The 18,807-nt window shown below is 35.8% G+C and overlaps 1 protein-coding gene and 1 pseudogene across 7 annotated transcripts in view; both read right to left on the reverse strand.

Moving 5' to 3' along the window:
• C2CD5 (C2 calcium dependent domain containing 5) overlaps window positions 1–18,807 on the reverse strand; it is a 100,808-nt gene that overhangs the window by 67,706 nt on the left and 14,295 nt on the right. For all 7 annotated transcript variants that reach the window (XM_047865350.1, XM_047865354.1, XM_047865352.1 and 4 more), the window contains exons 3-7: window positions 17,800–17,886; window positions 10,234–10,405; window positions 7,659–7,754; window positions 5,147–5,302; window positions 3,905–4,103 (exon numbers count right to left, since the gene is read on the reverse strand). In XM_047865350.1, coding sequence (XP_047721306.1) covers window positions 3,905–4,103; window positions 5,147–5,302; window positions 7,659–7,754; window positions 10,234–10,405; window positions 17,800–17,886 — 710 coding nt within the window. The remainder of the gene's footprint in view (window positions 1–3,904; window positions 4,104–5,146; window positions 5,303–7,658; window positions 7,755–10,233; window positions 10,406–17,799; window positions 17,887–18,807) is intronic.
• Window positions 6,393–7,400, reverse strand: LOC125169781 (leucine-rich repeat-containing protein 34-like; annotated as a pseudogene).

Consider the following 18,807-nt stretch of genomic DNA (forward strand, 5'->3'; position numbering starts at 1 on the left):
CCTGAGTAGTAGTTAGTTTTGTTTTTTTTTAAACAGCATGACTGTGGTAGTAAGATGCCTTTCAGAAAATCTTAATGAAGCAACTTAAATTCTTCATGGTGTGAATATTTGACAATTTAAGGCAGATGGCTACAACAAAAGTAGAAAATAAGAACACTTACACAATCCCAGAAGACTTACATTAATGGAACTATTCCTGAATGTAGGCAAAAAGTACTCCATTACTATCAATATATCATCCTAAGACACCAACAGATAATACAGCACTCTTTCCACTAAGTAATTTAGTGGAAAGAGGAAAACTTCAGACATCACAGCTACGAAGCCAGGCCCCTTCAGGCAACTTAGATAAAGCTGGAGGGTGGCAAGAGAAGGAGGGGCCCAGGTCTTTAATTTGGTGTGGAAAATGAAAATAAAACCTGAATCCCTCAAAAAGTTACACCTGCAATTTGACTTTACCTGTGGTAGCAGGCAGTTCATATCTTTCTAAGACATATCTTAAATGGAATATAAAACAAATTCACTCTTCAGTTTATTTAAAACAATTATTTCACAGGGGCGCCTGGGTGGCTCAGTAGGTTAAACATCCGACTTCGGCTCAGGTCATGATCTCACGGTTCGTGAGTCTGAGCCCCACATCAGGCTCTGTGCTGACAGCATGGAGCCTGGACCTTGCTTCAGATTCTGTATCTCCCACTCTCTCTGCCTATCCCCTGCTCACTCACTTGCTCTGTCTCTTTCTCTGTCAAAAATAAACATTAAAAATATAAGTGGCTTTCTTTAAACAATTATTTCACTTGTCAAGGCATTTCCCAAAAAAATTAGGCAATAGATAGAATACTATGCTCCCTCTTATGACTAAAATTTAATCTAAATAACTGAAGGCTACCAGAAGGGAAATAATTAAACAAAAAGAATAAGCCTAAAAGGAAAATCTCATTTTTAAAAATATTGCTTAAAAAACAAGTTGAGGGGCGCCTGGGTGGCGCAGTTGGTTAAGCGTCCGACTTCTGCCAGGTCACGATCTCACGGTCCGTGAGTTCGAGCCCCGCGTCGGGCTCTGGGCTGATGGCTCGGAGCCTGGAGCCTGTTTCCGATTCTGTGTCTCCCTCTCTCTCTGCCCCTCCCCCGTTCATTCTCTGTCTCTCTCTGTCCCAAAAATAAATAAAAAACGTTGAAAAGAAATTTAAATAAATAAATAAATAAATAAATAAAATAAAATAAAAAACAAGTCGAATCAGGGTGGCTCAGTCATGATCTCACAGTTCCTGGGTTTGGGCCCCATGTGGGGCTCTGTGCTGACAGCTCAGAGCCTGGAGCCTGCTTCCGATCCTGTGTCTCCCTCTCTCTTTGCCCCTCCCCGGCTCACGTTCTGTCTCTCTGTGTCTCAAAAATAAATAAATGTTAAAAAAAAATTAAAAATAAATGAAAAGTTGAATCACCATATTGTACACCTGAAACTAATATAACACTGTATGTTAATGATACTGGAACTAAAATTAAATTGAAAAAAAAAGGATTGTAATTGTTTTCTAGTCAACCTCTCTTGACTACTGATAAACTGGGAAGCATTTAGATTTTTCTGACTACAGAATCCATCCTGACTCCCTGATAATATAGGGCAGGGGTCAGCAAATCATACCTTACAGGTCTGTTCTGTAAATAATCTGCAATCTGTTCTGTAAATAATCAAGTTTTATTGGAACACAACCACACTCATTTGCATACTGTCAATGGCTGTTTTCATGCTACAATAGCAAAGTTGAGTAGTTATTTTAGCAAAGACTAAATTATTTACCTGTACCTTCTGGTCATTTACCAAGAAAAATTTGTGATCCTTAATCTACAAGAATCTCTAAATCAGTGATTCTCAATGTAAGTACTGTTGGCGTTTAGGATAGAACAAGTCCAGGTGCGCCAACAGTTCAGTTGGTTAGGCATCCGATTCGTGACTTCAGCTCAGGTAATGATCTCATGAGTTCAAGCCCTGCACAGGGCTCTGTGCTGACAGTACAGAGCCTGCTTGGGATTCTGTCTCCCTCCCTCTCTTCCTTCCCCCACAACGCCCCTGCTTGCTCTCTCTCTCTCTAAATAAACTTAAAAAAAAACAAACAAAAAAAACCAAGTCTTCATTGTACAGAGTTGTCCCTTGGTGTGTAGGACAGTCACCATTTCTAGTCCTCAACCATGATCGTCCTCCTCATCCCAATCACTATGACAGAAAAATTTCATTAAAAAAAATTTTTTTTAATGTTTATTTATTTTTGAATGAGAAAGAAACAGAGCATGAACCTGTAAGGGGCTGACAGAGAAGGAGACACAGAATCCAAAGCAGGCTCCAGGCTCTGAGCTGTCAGCACAGAGCATGATGCAGGGCTCAAAGTCACCAACTATGAGATCATGACCTGAGCTGAAGTTGGATGCTTAACTGAGCCACCCAGGCGGCCCGAAAACTTTCATTTTAAAAATTCCCAGGGTCACCTGGTGGCTCAGTCGGTTAACCATCTATCTGACTCTTGGTTTTGGCTCAGGTCATGATCTCACGTGCAGTGCAGAGCCTGCTTGAGGTTCTCTCTCTCCCTCCCTCTTTGCCCCTCCCCCACTCATGCTGTCTCTGTCTCTCTCAAAATAAATAAATAAATTTAAAAAAGAAACTTTTAGGGGCGCTTGGGCGGCTCAGTTGGTTGAGCGTCTGACTTCGGCTCAGGTCATGGTCTTGCAGTTGAGTTCGAGCCCCACGTCAGGCTCTGTGCTGACGGCTTGGAGCCTGGGGCCTGCTTCTGATTCTGTGTCTCCCTCTCTCTCTGCCCCTTCCCTGCTCATGCTCTATCTCTGTCTCAAAAATAAACAAACACTAAGAAAAAAATTTTTTTAAAGAAACTTTTAGGGCACCTGGGTGGCTCAGTCAGTTAAGCATCTGACTTTGGTTCAGGTCATGATCTCGTGGTTTACAAGTTCGAGCCCCACATCAGGCTCTATGCTGAGAGCTCAGAGCCTGGAGCCTGGTTCAGATTCTGTGCCTCCATCTCTCCCTGCCCCTCCTCTGCTTGCACGCTGTCTCTTTCTCTCTCAAAAATAAATTTAAAAAACATTTTTAAAAAACTTAAAAAATAATGAATAAAAAATAAAAATTCCTTGTAGATCACCACCATATTGAAAATCTTCTGCCTTAGACACAAATGACAACACATAAGCCAAATCCAGCCAACCAAAGTATTTTGTTGAATCACGCTTAGTTTTTTAAAAATGTATGAGTCTAAATTCCTTTAGATCAAAATCAACAAACTCCTTTTTTTTTCTGATAAACAAAGACAGAAACTGTATGGCTAGTGCATGAAATATTTCCTATCCAGCCTTTTACAGAAAAAAAGTGTCACCATGGGCTTTACACAGTCCTCTGTACTCCCTATTTAATTACACTCAATTATTTATATATATATAAACTATCTGGTCTCTGTAGACATTTACATCTGAGACCCCTACACAGGTCAACCTTTCCTGCTATACTTCTTCTTTCTATACTATGTTGCTAATAAGCATAGTAAGATTATCAAGTATAGTACTGGGTTTTAAGCATTTCCCAGAGAGTAAGTAAAAATTCCATAAATACCCATTTTAAGCTTTAAATATACGGTGTCTAAAGATCTGAAATACTCAGTTTAGTTTTACATTACTTAACTTGAATTTCATATTAAGACAGTATAAATAAAATATCAGGAACACCTAAATACTTTTAACCTTCAGATTTTCATGTCACCTTTAATAAAAATCACCAAAGAAAAAAACAATCACCACAGGGAAAAATGTATGTTAAACAAGTCTACTAGAATATTTCAAATCAAATGAAAGCATATAGGTAAAAGATAAAAAGCTCCATAAGAACAATTCATTGATTCATACTTACTCCTTCATTTCTTTGGATGGGGAATTACATGCAGGAAGGAATGCTGCCGGGCTACTTAGTTTATCCAGTGTACATGCTGTTCCTATGGCGCGTACCACTAACCCAGATTCGCCTTCCAGATCAAAACATTGTAAGTACCCAACAACTGCATTTCCTCTCATTTCAAGTACTTTCAAGCCAATCTTCCTCTGCAGTTCACCTACAAAAAAAGGAAGAAAACTCATTCTGCTTCAGATCTTGACATTACATGATACAAGACTGGATATGGTAGCAATAAAAAAAGACTTGGAAAAAAATCACAGATTTTTAGAACTTGAAAAGAACCTAAAAGATTATCTGCTCCAGCCTCCTACATTTCAGGGAGGTAAGATATTACTAGTTGCACTTTACAGATGCGGCAAGCTAAGATTCACTCATTCATGCATTCATTTACCAAATAATTTTTGGTTGTGTACTATGTGCCTGGCATTCTTCCTTTCTTCTAAGTGCTAGAAACACAGAGGTGAACAAAAAAGATATATTATTTAATATAGTAACTATAACATTATATATTAGGTATAAATATATTTATACTGATTCATAAATATTGTTTGGTATATTAATATGTAATATTAATGTAATATAAAGGTGTTTATAATTTATATTTAAAACAAATTTATTATGTGTAAGTATAAAATATTTATATTTATTAAACATAATATTTATACTTATTGTCGGATATATATGTAAATTTATATACATGTAAATTTACATATACATACAAATTTTAAATGGTAAACAAGTTCTTCAAAGAAAAATAAAGAAACAAAATGGGGTAAGAGTGTCAGGGAAAAATACAGGGAGCTACACCAAGTTATCAGAGAAGGACTATGAAAAGGCAACAAAAAACTCTAGACAGATTACCTAAACTCTGACTACAAAGAAATACTAGAGGAAGGAAAACTAGAACCCAGTTCCCTACTTCCTTGCTCAGGGTTCTTTCTACCAGGCCACTTTATGAGCACAAATTCCTTTGTCTACCTAGTTAAGAAGGAAATACAAGCTTCTGGTTCAGACTTCCTCTTATAAAATGGCAATGCAGGTATGTTCAGGAAGATGGGGCCAAGGGTAGGGAATCAGTCATTCATAATTCATAGCCCTCACTGTTAACTTTCAGGTAGCATGTCAAAAGGAAGTAAAAATTGTAACAGTGTTAAGTAAATCAGTAAGAAAGTTTGTTTTTGTTTTTGTTTTTTTAAATACCTGACATTAAAGAAATGAGTCTCTGTCTGGCCTCATTTGATGCCCTTGGTGTACGAATTCGATCAATCCATTGATATTCTGGGTCTTCATTGACTACAAGCTCTTCTACAAACCCATGAATTATTACAGCTCTATAGCACTTTGGAATAGATGTTGCTGTTAAAAGAAATTACCTGTTATGCTTCTATTTATCACAAGATTAAATTCAATTTAAAAAAATTTACAACTAAGTTCTTACCTTTTGAATATATAATACAAGAATGCCTTTTACTGTGCTAATTTCAATGTAATTATAATAGTTATACTTCCAATCAGTCTTCTAAGTTCCATATTTTTCTTAGAAATAATCATTTTCTTTAATGAGACCTCTCATCTTTCTTACAGCAAACACAGTAGAAACAAATCGTATTTTTATAACTTAGAAAACAGCTATAGACAACCTTAAACAGCATTCAATACAAAGTTTAAAGAACCAAAATTAAAGTCATCTGGTTAATCATTAAAAAAATAGGCAGAAAGTGGATAATGAATACAAAACACTTTATTCAAAGTACTTTGAAAAAGTTCTGTACAACACATATTGCAGCCTCAAAAATCAAACTATTACCTTTCTGACAATTTGAGGAGTCATAAAGCCCTGCAGTTTCCAATAATCCATGGCCATGTGGCCAACTCGTTCGGCAGTCTATACTACATAACAAACTCATTTAATATATAGAATTTCAAATGTCATTAGATTTAAAATAAGATCTAGTCAGATTCAAAAAGGGGAGAACCTAAAACCAACAAACAAAAACAACAACAACAAAAAGGGGGGGGTGGGGGGAAAACCTGAGAACATCTACACCGAACTAGTCTCTTAAAATGGTATCATCCATGCCTTAAAGCTAACTCAACTACTTAGGAGTTTTCAATCCTATGAATTGAGGCTGGTTGTGACTGCCCACATCTGCCAATGCCAGCCCATACTATGTGGCACTTGAGGGACTGTAACTGTAGATGCCTATTGAATTTTGGATAGCACCACAAGGTTTGGCTAGAGTGCTTTGCTCCTATCTTACAGTGTCTTATACTACAGTAAAATAACAATGGATTTTTCTTTTTCTTTTGACAGTTATATATAGTTCATTATAGTCAGTCATATCTTTTTCACATTTGACAAGAGCAACTTGTTCTAATTCATAAAAGAAAAATTTAATAAGCAGTAAAATATTCATCTCTGTGAAAATAATGAAGATATGTGAAAATTATTTCAGAGCTTGTTTTTCAGAGGTTGCCCTACTGGACAAGAGTAAAATTTGCATTAGATGAGTGGCTGCAAGCTTCTCCATAAGTTTGTGTCCAATAATAATGCTTGGCAAGGCCACTGGAGTCTTCAAAATACACATGTCCACCCACCACAAATGGCTCCATATCTCTATTATCTAATTTTAGCCCATTCCGCATAAATCTAATTATGTCACACATGTAGCCTCATCAAATTTGTTTCCCCAAATGTAGATATGAGAGTGTGGGATTTTTTTTCATTGATTGTGAAAGTACAAGTCCATCTCCCCTTATGTTGCTGCTGACTACTGACAATCAGCTGACATCAAGGTAGCATATGCTACTATTCAGATACAGAATCACCTGTTTTATAATATCATGTTTACACATAAGCAGTTCAGCAAGGCAGTGATTTTCTTTCAATAGGTGGCCTAGATGAACTGTGGACTCTTCCTGTTCACCATACAGTATAGGCAGGTGTAGGCTTATTCCCTTAGTTGTTTGGTTTTCAGGTAGGACTGTAGCAAATGCTAGCACATTTTGCATTTCCAGACCACAGTCACTAGGATATCACTCCTCTAAGGATGAATTAATTTGTAGCATTCCTGAAAAAAAACATTCTACCTGTATTTTCAAACTTGTTTCTAGTCATTCTTAGATATTTCAGAGTTGTATTATTATGTGGTGCTTTAGCAATCAATTCTCCACCTTTGGACCCAATATTTATTAACATAAGATTTAAGTAAACAAGATTAAGTTGTTTCATTAATATATGGATTGTTATTTAAAATTCTGGAAAGAATCCAAAATCTTCACCAGTCACTCTTTCTACTGGCATTAAGCAACTGTTACCAGCAATATTTAATGTGATTCCTTCCAGAGTCTGGAGTAGAGGCTGGAGTACAAGCCAGAGTAGGGTCAGGAAGAGTGATCTCCTTCCTGCTGCCTCACAAACTCCTCTGACCTTGTAGGCATGATAACCAAGCATACCTCATGCCCCACTGGACTATTCTAACAAAAATTTCTATGAACTCAAAAAAAAAAAAAAAAAAAAGATTGCATTTACTTTAAAATCAGATAAATAGTCCCCAGAGCTACAATAATTGTTTCTAAGAGATTAATAATTTTCTCTTTGGCATTAAAACCAAAGTATTATAGGTTTTCCATTAGCTTTATGAAATATTTGATTTCCTATATTTAAAAATTAAGTTTCCTGTTAAATGAGAAATAAAATGTGTTTACTTACTGCAAAAGAATTTGACTCCACATGATGACTGCCTAAATCGATTTAAATCATTGAAGAGGTCTACTTTTACAACTACATTGATTTCCCCACGGATACCTAGAATTTCAAAAGGAAATCAAGTTTCTACGTTAACAAAATAAAGCACAATTAAATAATTCAGCAAATGAATGCCAACTGATGATTTAAAGATAATGTATTAATCAGGGTGCCTGGGTGGCTTAGTCAGTTAGGTGTCCGACTTCAGCTCAGTTCACAATCTCCTAGTTCCTGTGTTTGAGTCCCACATTGGGCTCTCTACTGTCAGTACAGAGCCTACTTCAGATCCTCTGTCTCCTTCTCTGTCTGTCCCCACTTGTTCTCTCTCTCTCTTTCAAAATAAATAAATAAACTTAAAAAAAAATTTAAAAAATAACATATCAATCATAATAGCAATGCTTTGTTTCCTAATTATGTTCATTGTAAGTAATTTATTACATTTTCTGAAGAACATGTATACACTAAAGAATGAATAGAATTTTCATTTCTATTACAAGTCTCTACTTATTTGAATCAAGTGTAACTGGAAAGGAGCCCCATTTAAAGTGATGACAGAGATGATGATGATGATGATGACGGTAACAAGTGAGCATGGATAACATTCTAAATGCTTTATAAGTAGTATCTCAAAGTGCTCACACCAACCCAGTAAGGCAATTTCCATAGTACTATCATCTTCATGTTACAGAGGAAGACATTAAAGTTTAATAAAAGTTAAATAATTTGCATAGTGTCAATAACTAGTTAAGTAGTACAGCCAGTATTAGAAGTCAGATCTTTATGATTCCAGAGTAAGTGGTCTTAACAACTAATGGAAGAATCTGATTTAACACAAAATCAATGAATGTAGTAAGTTAAAATGAGCTAAGAAATTCCAAAAATAAGGGTTTCAACATGACCTAATAAATAAAAATGACCCAGTCTCTATCTCTTAACATTCACTAAATATTTTTACTGGACTGTCCTGACTTCATGTCAAATTCATACTTATTGAGGAAGGCCTTCTAAGAGTGACTTGCTCATTTACCCACTGAAATAATAAGAGATTATGTTCCTAACAAAGGGTCCATAAACATACTAAACCAATTATAAACAGTATTTAATATAAAATATTTAGAAAATTCATTCATTCATACTGCCATGCCTTTAATGCAAGCCCAGATTAATTCCAATTGTTAATACCAATTAATAACCAGATTAATTCCAATTAATACCAATTGTTTTATTGGTAATTTACTATGGGATTGGATTTTATTTCCTAACTACAAAGATAATACATTTACATAGAAAAAAGCAAAAGAGGAAAAGAAGAAAAATAGGATTACAGTCCAGAAATAAAACTATCCAAGAATAAACATTTTATTATGTATTCTGCCAATTTATCCAATGATATCACATATATGCAATTCTTTTGTTTTTAAACAAATATGGAATCATCCTATAATAATGTTTTATAATCTGAATTCTATAAAATTTTACAATTTCACAAATCCTTTTATTTCCTTATGCCATTGTATTCTTAAAACACGCAGTTCGTTCTGGCTGTATAATTCATGGTCTATATATACTCTTACATAAATCTCAGCAAACATCTTAATTTTCTTATAAGAAACTACTATCAATGGAATTGCCAGGTCAAAAATGTAAAACAGGCAGAAAGATGCTAGACTGTAGACAGAAACATCTGCCAGCTCTTTACGGGTCCATCTGTCATTCTAAAAGAACAGTATATTTGCAGGCTGGCAGTTCTCAAACGTTTTAATGACAGGACCACTTTTACAATCTTAGAAATTATTAAAGGCCTCAAAGAGATTTTGTTTACATGGGTCATGTATCAACATTTACCATGTTATAATTAAAATTAAAATTTAGAATGAAAATTAAAATTAAAGCTGAGAATTTTTTAAAATATTACTATAAACATTTTTATAAAAATAACTATTTTGAAAACAAAAAAAAATAGTAAAATAGCACTGTTACATTTTTGTAATTTTCTATAATGTCTAGCTTAATAGAATACAGTTAGATTCTCATTTCTGCTCTGCATTCAATGTGTGGTAACACCATACATCATAAAACCTCTAGAAAACTCCACTGTACACTTGTAAGAAAGTGAGAATAAAAATGGCAAGTGACATGTAAGTATCATATTAAAACTTCTCATCTCCCTCATAGAACCTGTGCAGGGACCCCTAGGTGTCCCCAGACCACACTTTGAGAACCCTGCTTTAGGCAACAAAAAACTTGAAGAATTTTTAAGCAGAAAAATATCAACATTATCCACTTGAAAATGTTTCAGAAACACAGTACCAATGTTAGATGATTTTTAAATTATGCATTAACTTACTATACTGCATATATTTAGAAGGAATTACTTCAAATTATGTTCAGAAAAATAACAATTCTACCAATAATACTTTATGACTATTAAAAAGAAAACATCTTTTAAAGATATTTTAAAACCACCACGTGTAGCACAAAAGTGTTTAAAGATAAATTTTAAAAACTATGATTTATTTTCTTAAAATATACTCCTTACCATGTATGGTATCATAAATTGGAAACCACCCTGAGATGACTGTTGCAGCTTCACTGTAGAGTAAAGGGTCAATATCAATGTACACTTTACCAATGGCATCATTTGCACTGTATGTGTCATGGTCAAGAACTGTGATCTGTAGAGGTTCATCTTGTAAATCTTCATCGTCCACCTAAAAGTATACCTTAAAATTAAACCTTTTAATTTAAAAATCTTCATTACCATAAATATATACATATGACAAATGTAAAAGATTACTTATTTCTGAAAAAAAAAGTACACATTGATCTCTAAGCACAAAGGTAAAGGGATTAATCTGCACAAAAGTTGTAACCCCTTCTCCTATAAAAGATGCCAAATTTCTAAAGAAAAAAAAGTACAATTTGCCTCCAGGCACAAACATAAGATGATTAACACCCAAAAGATTTTAATTTCCTTTTCTACATAGTTATTCAGTGTTTCACCACTCTGCTTATAACGTCAAGCAAAAATGCTTAAGGAATGTCAAAACAGCTTCCATAGATTACCTACAGGAGAGCAAGGATGATAATGAGAACAATGATACCATAAATTCTAAAGACAATTTCGCAGAGTAAAACTGTAGGCAAAACTGGGGCGCCTGGCTGGCTCAGTCTGGGGAGCATGCAACTCTCAATCTCAGGGTTGAGTTTGAGTCCCATGCTGGGTGTGAAGATTACTTAAAAAAAATTAAGAAGGAATTATTGTTGATAGCACTGATGTAATAATGTAACTGGATGATTAGCTTTCAAAAAAGAGGGTCCTTCTTTAAAAATTAAATTTATGAATTTATGAATTATTAAATTTATGAATGATATTGCATAATATTTTGAATATTATTTGTAAGAAAAAACAATTTAAGTTCATGAGTTAAGTAAATGAAATGTTTATTCTCTCTCCTTTTACTTATTATCAATTACTTACCACATGCCAAGCAAGCATTAGCTATAAAGAGGGACTACAATGGAAAATGCAATGGACTAAATGTTTCTATCCCCTGAAAATCCATATGTTGAAGCCCTAATCCCCAACATGATGTTATTTGGAGATGGGGAGGTAATTAGGTCATAAGGGCAAAGACCTCATGAATGGGATTAGTATCCTTATAAGTAAAGACAGGGAGAGATGATCTCTCCCGTCCATGTGAGGACATAGCAAGAAGACAACGGTCTACAAAGCAGAAAGAGGGACCTCACTAGAACAAAACCATGATGGTCCCTGATCTCAGACTTCCCAGGATCCAGAAATGTGAGAAATAAAATGCTATTGTTTAAGCCAGCCAGTCTATGGTATTCTGTTACCAGCAGCCCAAACTGACTAAGGCAAAGAATGAGGCAAAAAAAGATTTCTCCCTTATGGAAGACATGTTCACTATTTTGGCTGCCCTCCTCTCTATACCATTCCATCCTCTAACTTGCCGGTTCTCCTCATCAAAGGTAGTGGTTAGATTGAACACAATATTATAGATATTAGTAAGACAAGGACAAAATATAAAAGGATTATTATTTCCTATAATTAGAATATTATACTTTTTAAATGCAGCCTATGGAAGTTTGTCATTACAGCAGACACACCATACTGTTAAGACAGAGTTTGTGAGCCAAAAAAAAAAAAAAAAAAGAGTCTGTGGTTAACTAAAATCCCTGTATCTTCCTTACATATGCTTTGGTCAAGTGATAGCTCTGCAGTCGTACACTTTGGTTAGTTTTTTAACTTAATTATGAAATATCATGCCTTTCCCCACCCCCATTCAATTTCTTGTTGATTTTAGGCTAACAATCCAACTTCTGAAGATTATTTTAAGTATTAAAGTATAAGAAGGAATTATTGTTGCTATCACTAATGTAATAATGTGGATGATTCGCTTTCAAAAAAGAGGGTCCTTCCCTATAAGTCAGACATAATTAAAAATTTATGGATGATATTGCATAATATTTTGAATTTGCCTTGAAATATTCCTCCCACTCCACTGATCACCACCTCTCCAGTATTCCATTTTACTCCAGCTCTTTCTTCCAGCCTAGAATACTGATGTGATCACTGGAACTCCAGCTGCTAAACTGGAGGCTAAGGTGACCATGAATATGGAAGCCACAGGCTGTGAATGATGGAAAAGAAAGACAAAAGGGTCCTGGGTTCCAAATGATTGCATGGAGCTTCCAAATACCATTACGCTGCCTGGAGTAATATTTCTTTTACATGAAAGAAAACTAAACATCCATTTGTTCATGATATTTATTTAAGAGTTCAGAACATATAAACTAAGGCCAATTACAACTGACAAAAAAGGTTTAAAAAGCATATAACAAACGTTAACTATAAACACAAAGTTTAAGAACATTTTTCAGGAGCACCTGGGTGGCTGAGTCAGTGAGGCGTCTCTTAGCTTCAGCTCAGGTCATGATCTCATAGTTCATGAGTTTGAGCCCATGCTGAGCTCTGCATTGGCAGTACAGTCTGCTTGAAATTTTCTCTCCCCTCTCTCTCTGTCCCTCCCCCAACTCAGGCTAGCTCTCTCTGTCTCTCTCACACACACAAATAAATAAACATTTTTTAAAAAGGACATTTTTGGGGCACCTGGGTGGCTTAGTGGGTTAAGCTTCCGACTCTTGGTTTCAACTCAGGTCATGATCTTGCAGTTTGTGATTTTGAGCCCCACGTCAGGCTCCGTGCTGAGAGTGCAGAGCCTGCTTGGGAATCTCTCTCTCCCTCTCTCTCTGCCCCTCCCCTGCTCTCTCTCTCTCTCAGAAGCAAACAAACTTAAAAAAAAAATTTATGAAGGAACATTTTTCACACAATATACACTATTACTAGAGGTACTAGCCAAAATAGTAAACTTGGTAAATTTTAAGGGAAATGGCTAGTAACTTCAGTTACTAAATCTCATTAATATTATAAAAATCCCTTATTTCATAAAAATACAAATATATTATTTTTCAAAGTTATCTCAGCTACTTGAGTATTTTGCAGCTTTAAAAATTACTAGTACTGCATCATCAATAAAATGAAATATTCTTATGTATTAATGCCCCATATCATGAAAATTACTAATACATAATACCCACCTCTTCCTACCATTCCAATAAAAAATGTAATTCACCAAAAGTATTTTTTTAAGTTTATTTATTTTTGAGAGAAAGAGAAAGAGCGAGCACACAAACAAAAAAGGGGCAGAGAGGGAGAAAGAGAATCCCAAGAAGACTTCACATCATCAGCACTGAGCCCCACACGGGGCCTGATCCCACAAACCACAAAATCATGACCTGAGCCAAAGTCAAGAGTTGGATGTTCAACAGCCTGAGGAACCCAGATGCCCCAACAAGACTATTTTTTTTTTAACCATTTCTAAGGTTATGGAAGAAAGAAAAAAAGAAAAAGCCATCAAAATGAAGCTATATGAGCATTTGAATGTTTTGCTAAGATGATGAAAAACACTGTTATTCTAATTCCATCTGAAATCATGTAATCAAGTTTGTCTAACTACTTTCTCTGATTCTTATATTCCACATTTTTACCTTAATACTTAGTTTAAAATGACAAAAAAGATATTATGCATGTGCAAACTGATGCATTTTCAAAATACATAATGTCAATTTTAAAACAGCAAGGGGAAAAAATGTGTATATATATGTATATGTATATATACGTGTGTATATATATGTATATGTGTATGTATGTGTATATATACATGTACATGTATATACATATATATATGAAAGAAAACAGAAAGGGAATCAAAATGCTCCATGACAAAAAAAATCAGTACAAAAGAACAAAGTTGGATTCACACGTTCTGATTTGAAAATTCACTACAAAAATACAGTAATCATAAAAGTATGGTAATAGCACGAGGATATATAAAACAATGGAACAGAATTGAGAGTCCAGAAATTAACTCATATGCCTGTGTCCAACTAACTTTTGACAAAGGTACCAAAACCATTCTATGGGAAAAGAACAGTCTCTTCTACAAATGGTACTGAAACAACTAGATTTCCACATGCAAAAGAATGAAGTTGAGCTCTCACTTCACCCTATATAAAATTTAACTCAAAATGAATCAATGACCTAACAGATAAAATAACAGATAACATAAAAAAAATAACAGGTAAAATAACAGATAAAACAGATAAATAATAACAGATTATTATAACAGATAAAATAACAAAATCTTAGGAAAACACATGGCAGTAAATCTTCATAACCCCAAATTTGGCAACAGACTCTGATTTGAGACCGAAAGTGTGAGCAACAAAAGAAAAAGATAAATTGTACTGCAAAATTAAAAACATTTGTGCAAAGGAAACTACCAAAAAAAATGAAAAGACAACCTACTGAATGCAGGAAAATAATTGCAAATCATAGATCTGATAAGAGTTTAATATTCAGAATATAAAAAACTTTTACGGGGCACCTGGGTGGCTCAGTTGGTTGAGCGACCAACTTCAGCTCAGGTCATGATCTCACAGTTTGTGGGTTCAAGCCCCGCGTTGGGCTCTGTCCTGACAGCTCACAGCCTTGAGCCTGCTTCAGATTCTGTGTCTCCCTTTCTCTCTACCCCTCCCCCACTCAAGCTCTGTCTGTGTCTCAGAAATAAATAAACATTAAAAAAATTTTTTTTTTAATTAAAAAAATAAAAATAAAAAGAACTTTTGCAAGTTAACGACAAAAAGATAAACCATCCAACTTAAAAATGAGTAAAGGAGTAGGGCACTTTCGTGGCCCAGTGGGTTAAGCATCCAACTTTTGTTCAAGTCATGATTTCACAGTTCGTGAGTTCAAGCCTCGCATCGGGGGGCTTAAAAATATTTTTAATATTTATTTATTTTTGAGAGAGAGTGTAAATAGGGCAGGGGCAGAGAGAGAGGGAGACTCAGTATCTGAAGCAGGCTCCAGGCCCTGAGCTGTCAGCACAGAGCCCATTACGGGGCTCAAATTCATGAACGGAAAGATCATGACCTGCGCCAAAGTTGGATGCTTTAGCCAACTGAGCCACTCAGGCGCCCCCCCACAAATTTTTTTTTAGTTGAGCAAGGAACTTGAACAGTTTTCCAGAGAAGACACACAAATAGCCAATAAACACATGAAGAGAGACTCACCATTACTAGTCATTTCAAAATGCAAGTCAAAACCAATGACCTACAACATCACATCTACATTTTTCATATTAAGCTAGTCACCAACTCCTGTGAAGTCTACCTCCTTAATGTCATCTCTAAATATCTTCTCTGGGGAGTTAAAACATGAGGTGGTAGTTCCAAGTACAAGAAACTCAAATGGTCCTTAATCCTAAGAAATCATATCACCTCATTCATGAGGAAAATGGATATGAAAATTACACTGCAAATGTCACTTCACACCTACTAGGATGGCTATGATTACAAAAAAAGGGCGGGGGGGGGGGCGCCTGGGGGGCTCAGTCAGTTAAGCCTCCGACTTCAGCTCAGGTCATGATCTCACAGTTTGTGAGTTCGAGCCCTGCATCAGGCTCTGTGCTGACAGCTCGGAGCCTGGAGCCTGCTTCGGATTCTATGTGTCCCTCTCGCTGCCCCTCCCCGACTTGTGCTCTATCTCTGTCTCTCAAAAATAAATAAATGTTAAGAAAAAAATAGTAACAGAAAAAAACAGGGGCACCTTTTAAGTCAATTAAGTATCCAATTCTTAATTTCAGCTCAGGTCATGATCTCACAATTCACGGGATTGAGCCTGCATCAAGCTCTGTGCTAACAGCACAGAACCTGCTTGGGATTCTCTCTCTCCCTGTCTCTCTGCCCTTCTCCTGCTCATACTCACTCTCTCTCTCTTTCAAAATACATAAACATTTAAATAAATAAATAAATAAATAAATAAATAAATAAATAAATAGTTGGTCTTTTAAATTTAAAAAAAAAAATAACAAAGCTTGACAAAGTTGTGGAAAACCTGGAACTCTCATTCATGCTGTTGGGAATGTAAAATGGTGCAGCCACTAGGGAAAAGTCTGGCAATTCCTCAAAAAGCTAAATATATAATTTATCATATGACCCAGCAATTCCACTTCTGGGCATATAACCAGAAGAACTGAAAACAGGGACTCAAACAGACACTTGTACACTAATGTTTATTGCAGTATAATCCACAGTAGCCAAAAAATGAAAACAATCTGAGTATCCATCAACAGATAAATGGATAAACAGTGACATACACATGCACAGAGGAATATTATTCAGCCATAAAACATAAAGAAATTCTAATACATGACACAACATGGATAGACCTTGAAGACATTATGCTAAGTAAAAGCCAGACACAGACAAATATTGTATGATTCCACTTTAATATAGGCAAATTCGAAGAGACAGAAAGTAGGTTAGATGTTATCAAAGTCTAGGAGAAGAGGGAATGGGGGTTATTGCTGAATGAATTTTTTTTTTTTAATTTTTAACGTTTATTTATTTTTGAGACAGAGAGAGACAGATGAGCCAGGGAGGAACAGAGAGAGAGGGAGACACAGAATCGGAAGCTGGCTCCAGGCTCTGAGCTGTCAGCACAGAGCCAATCCGTGAGATCATGACCTAAGGCCAAGTCAGATGCTTAACTGACTGAGCCACCCAGGTGCCCCTGAATGAGTAATTTCTGTTTGGAGTGATGAAAAGTTTTATAATAGTGATGTTTAGACAACACTGTGAAGGTAATTAATGCTATTAAATGATACTTAATAATGGTTAAAATGGCAACATTTTTTATATATACTTTTTATTACAACTTTAAAAAATTTAATCTGTATACTGTTCTTTTTTTTTAATTTTTTTTTTAATGTTCATTCTTTTTTTTTTTTTAATTTTTTAATGTTTATTTATTTTTGAGAGAGAGAAAGACAGAGCATGAGCGGGGTAGGAGCAGAGAGAGAGAGGGAGACACAGAATCAGAAGCAGGCTCCAGGCTCTATGCTGTCAGCACAGAGCCTGACGCGGGGCTTGAACTCACAAACTGTGAGATCATGACCTGAGCCAAGGCCGGACGCTCAGCCGACTGAGCCACCCAGGTGCCCCTGTATACTGTTCTTAAGTGATTTTTGGTAACTGTTAAAATTACAGTAACAATAATATAATACTTCTGAGGGATTCTATTTTTTAAATGTTTTTATATTCATACACTATATTTTCTTAACATTATTTTTTAAAAACGCAATATTCTTAGCAAAAAAAAAAAAAAAATTTTTATGGTGTAGGAAAACTACTATACCTGAAATAAAAAGTACTCCTACATTCCTAAGGGAAAAGGGTCACCTCTCACCTCCAAAAAAATATACTCAAAAATGCTGACATTTAAAAACTTACCTCAAGGAGCTTCAGTCAGTTAAGCATCAGACTGTATTTCAGCTTAGGTCACAATTTCCCAGTTAGTGGAATCAAGCCCCACATTGGGCTCTGCACTGTCAGCAAAGCCCACTTGGGCTTCTCTTTCTCCTTCCCCCATCTCTGCCACTTCTCCGCACACACATAAGCGCACTCTCTCTCAAAATAAATAAACTTAAAAAAAAATAAAAATAAAATAATTAAAACTTACCTCAAATTTAAACCATTCTGAGTTCCACTGAGGGTTGAGGGACTTGAGATACACATCTGTTTTAAAGGTGGTATTACCAAATTTTACCTAAAAACAAATAAATGATCAAATATAAATATCAAAAAATGTGAATAAAAGTAAATTTTAACATCAGGCAAGCAATGGGGGGGGAGGGGGGGGATGAACCATGAAGGAGGAAAAAAGGCAACTATCCCCTGAAATAAAAGAGAAGAAAGCACAGATAGGTCCAGTAAGTTCATAGGCTATACCTGAAATAAGAAATTACTCACTCTTCGACTAGCTCTACACAGAAATTAAAACCAGACCATTTTGTCAATATGAAGGAAGGAGTCAATATAGCCTTCAGGAATAAAAGTTCAGACAAAAGAGGAGTCTTAATGGCAGAGGACCAGCAAGAATAAAATCAGAAGGTAAAAAAGCCAACTGACCATCCTCTCACCATCTCAGCATGAGAATCCAGAACTATAGCACATTATTTTTTTTTAATTTTTTTTTCAACGTTTATTTATTTTTGGGATAGAGAGAGACAGAGCATGAACGGGGGAGGGGCACAGAGAGAGGGAGACACAGAATCGGAAACAGGCTCCAGGCTCTGAGCCATCAGCCCAGAGCCTGACGCAGGGCTCGAACTCACAGAGCGCGAGATCGTGACCTGGCTGAAGTCGGACGCTCAACCGACTGCGCCACCCAGGCGCCCCACTATAGCACATTATTGTGAGAACTTAGAAATAGCCTTGTGAGGGTCTGGGTGGCTCAGTCAGTTGAGCGTCCAGCTCTTGATTTCAGCTCAGCTCATGATTTCACAATTTGTGGGTTCGAGCCCTGCATCAGCCTCCATGTTTAAAGTGCAGAGCCTGCTTGGGATTCTCTTTCTGCTCTCTCTGCTCCTCCCCTGCTCACTCACACACACCCTCTCTCAAAATAAACAAACTTAAAACATATATATGTATATGCCTTGTATTTTCCAACTTCCCCGTTTTGTTATTT

The sequence above is a fragment of the Prionailurus viverrinus genome, chromosome B4, assembly GCF_022837055.1.
Source record: "Prionailurus viverrinus isolate Anna chromosome B4, UM_Priviv_1.0, whole genome shotgun sequence".
NCBI lineage: Eukaryota > Metazoa > Chordata > Mammalia > Carnivora > Felidae > Prionailurus > Prionailurus viverrinus.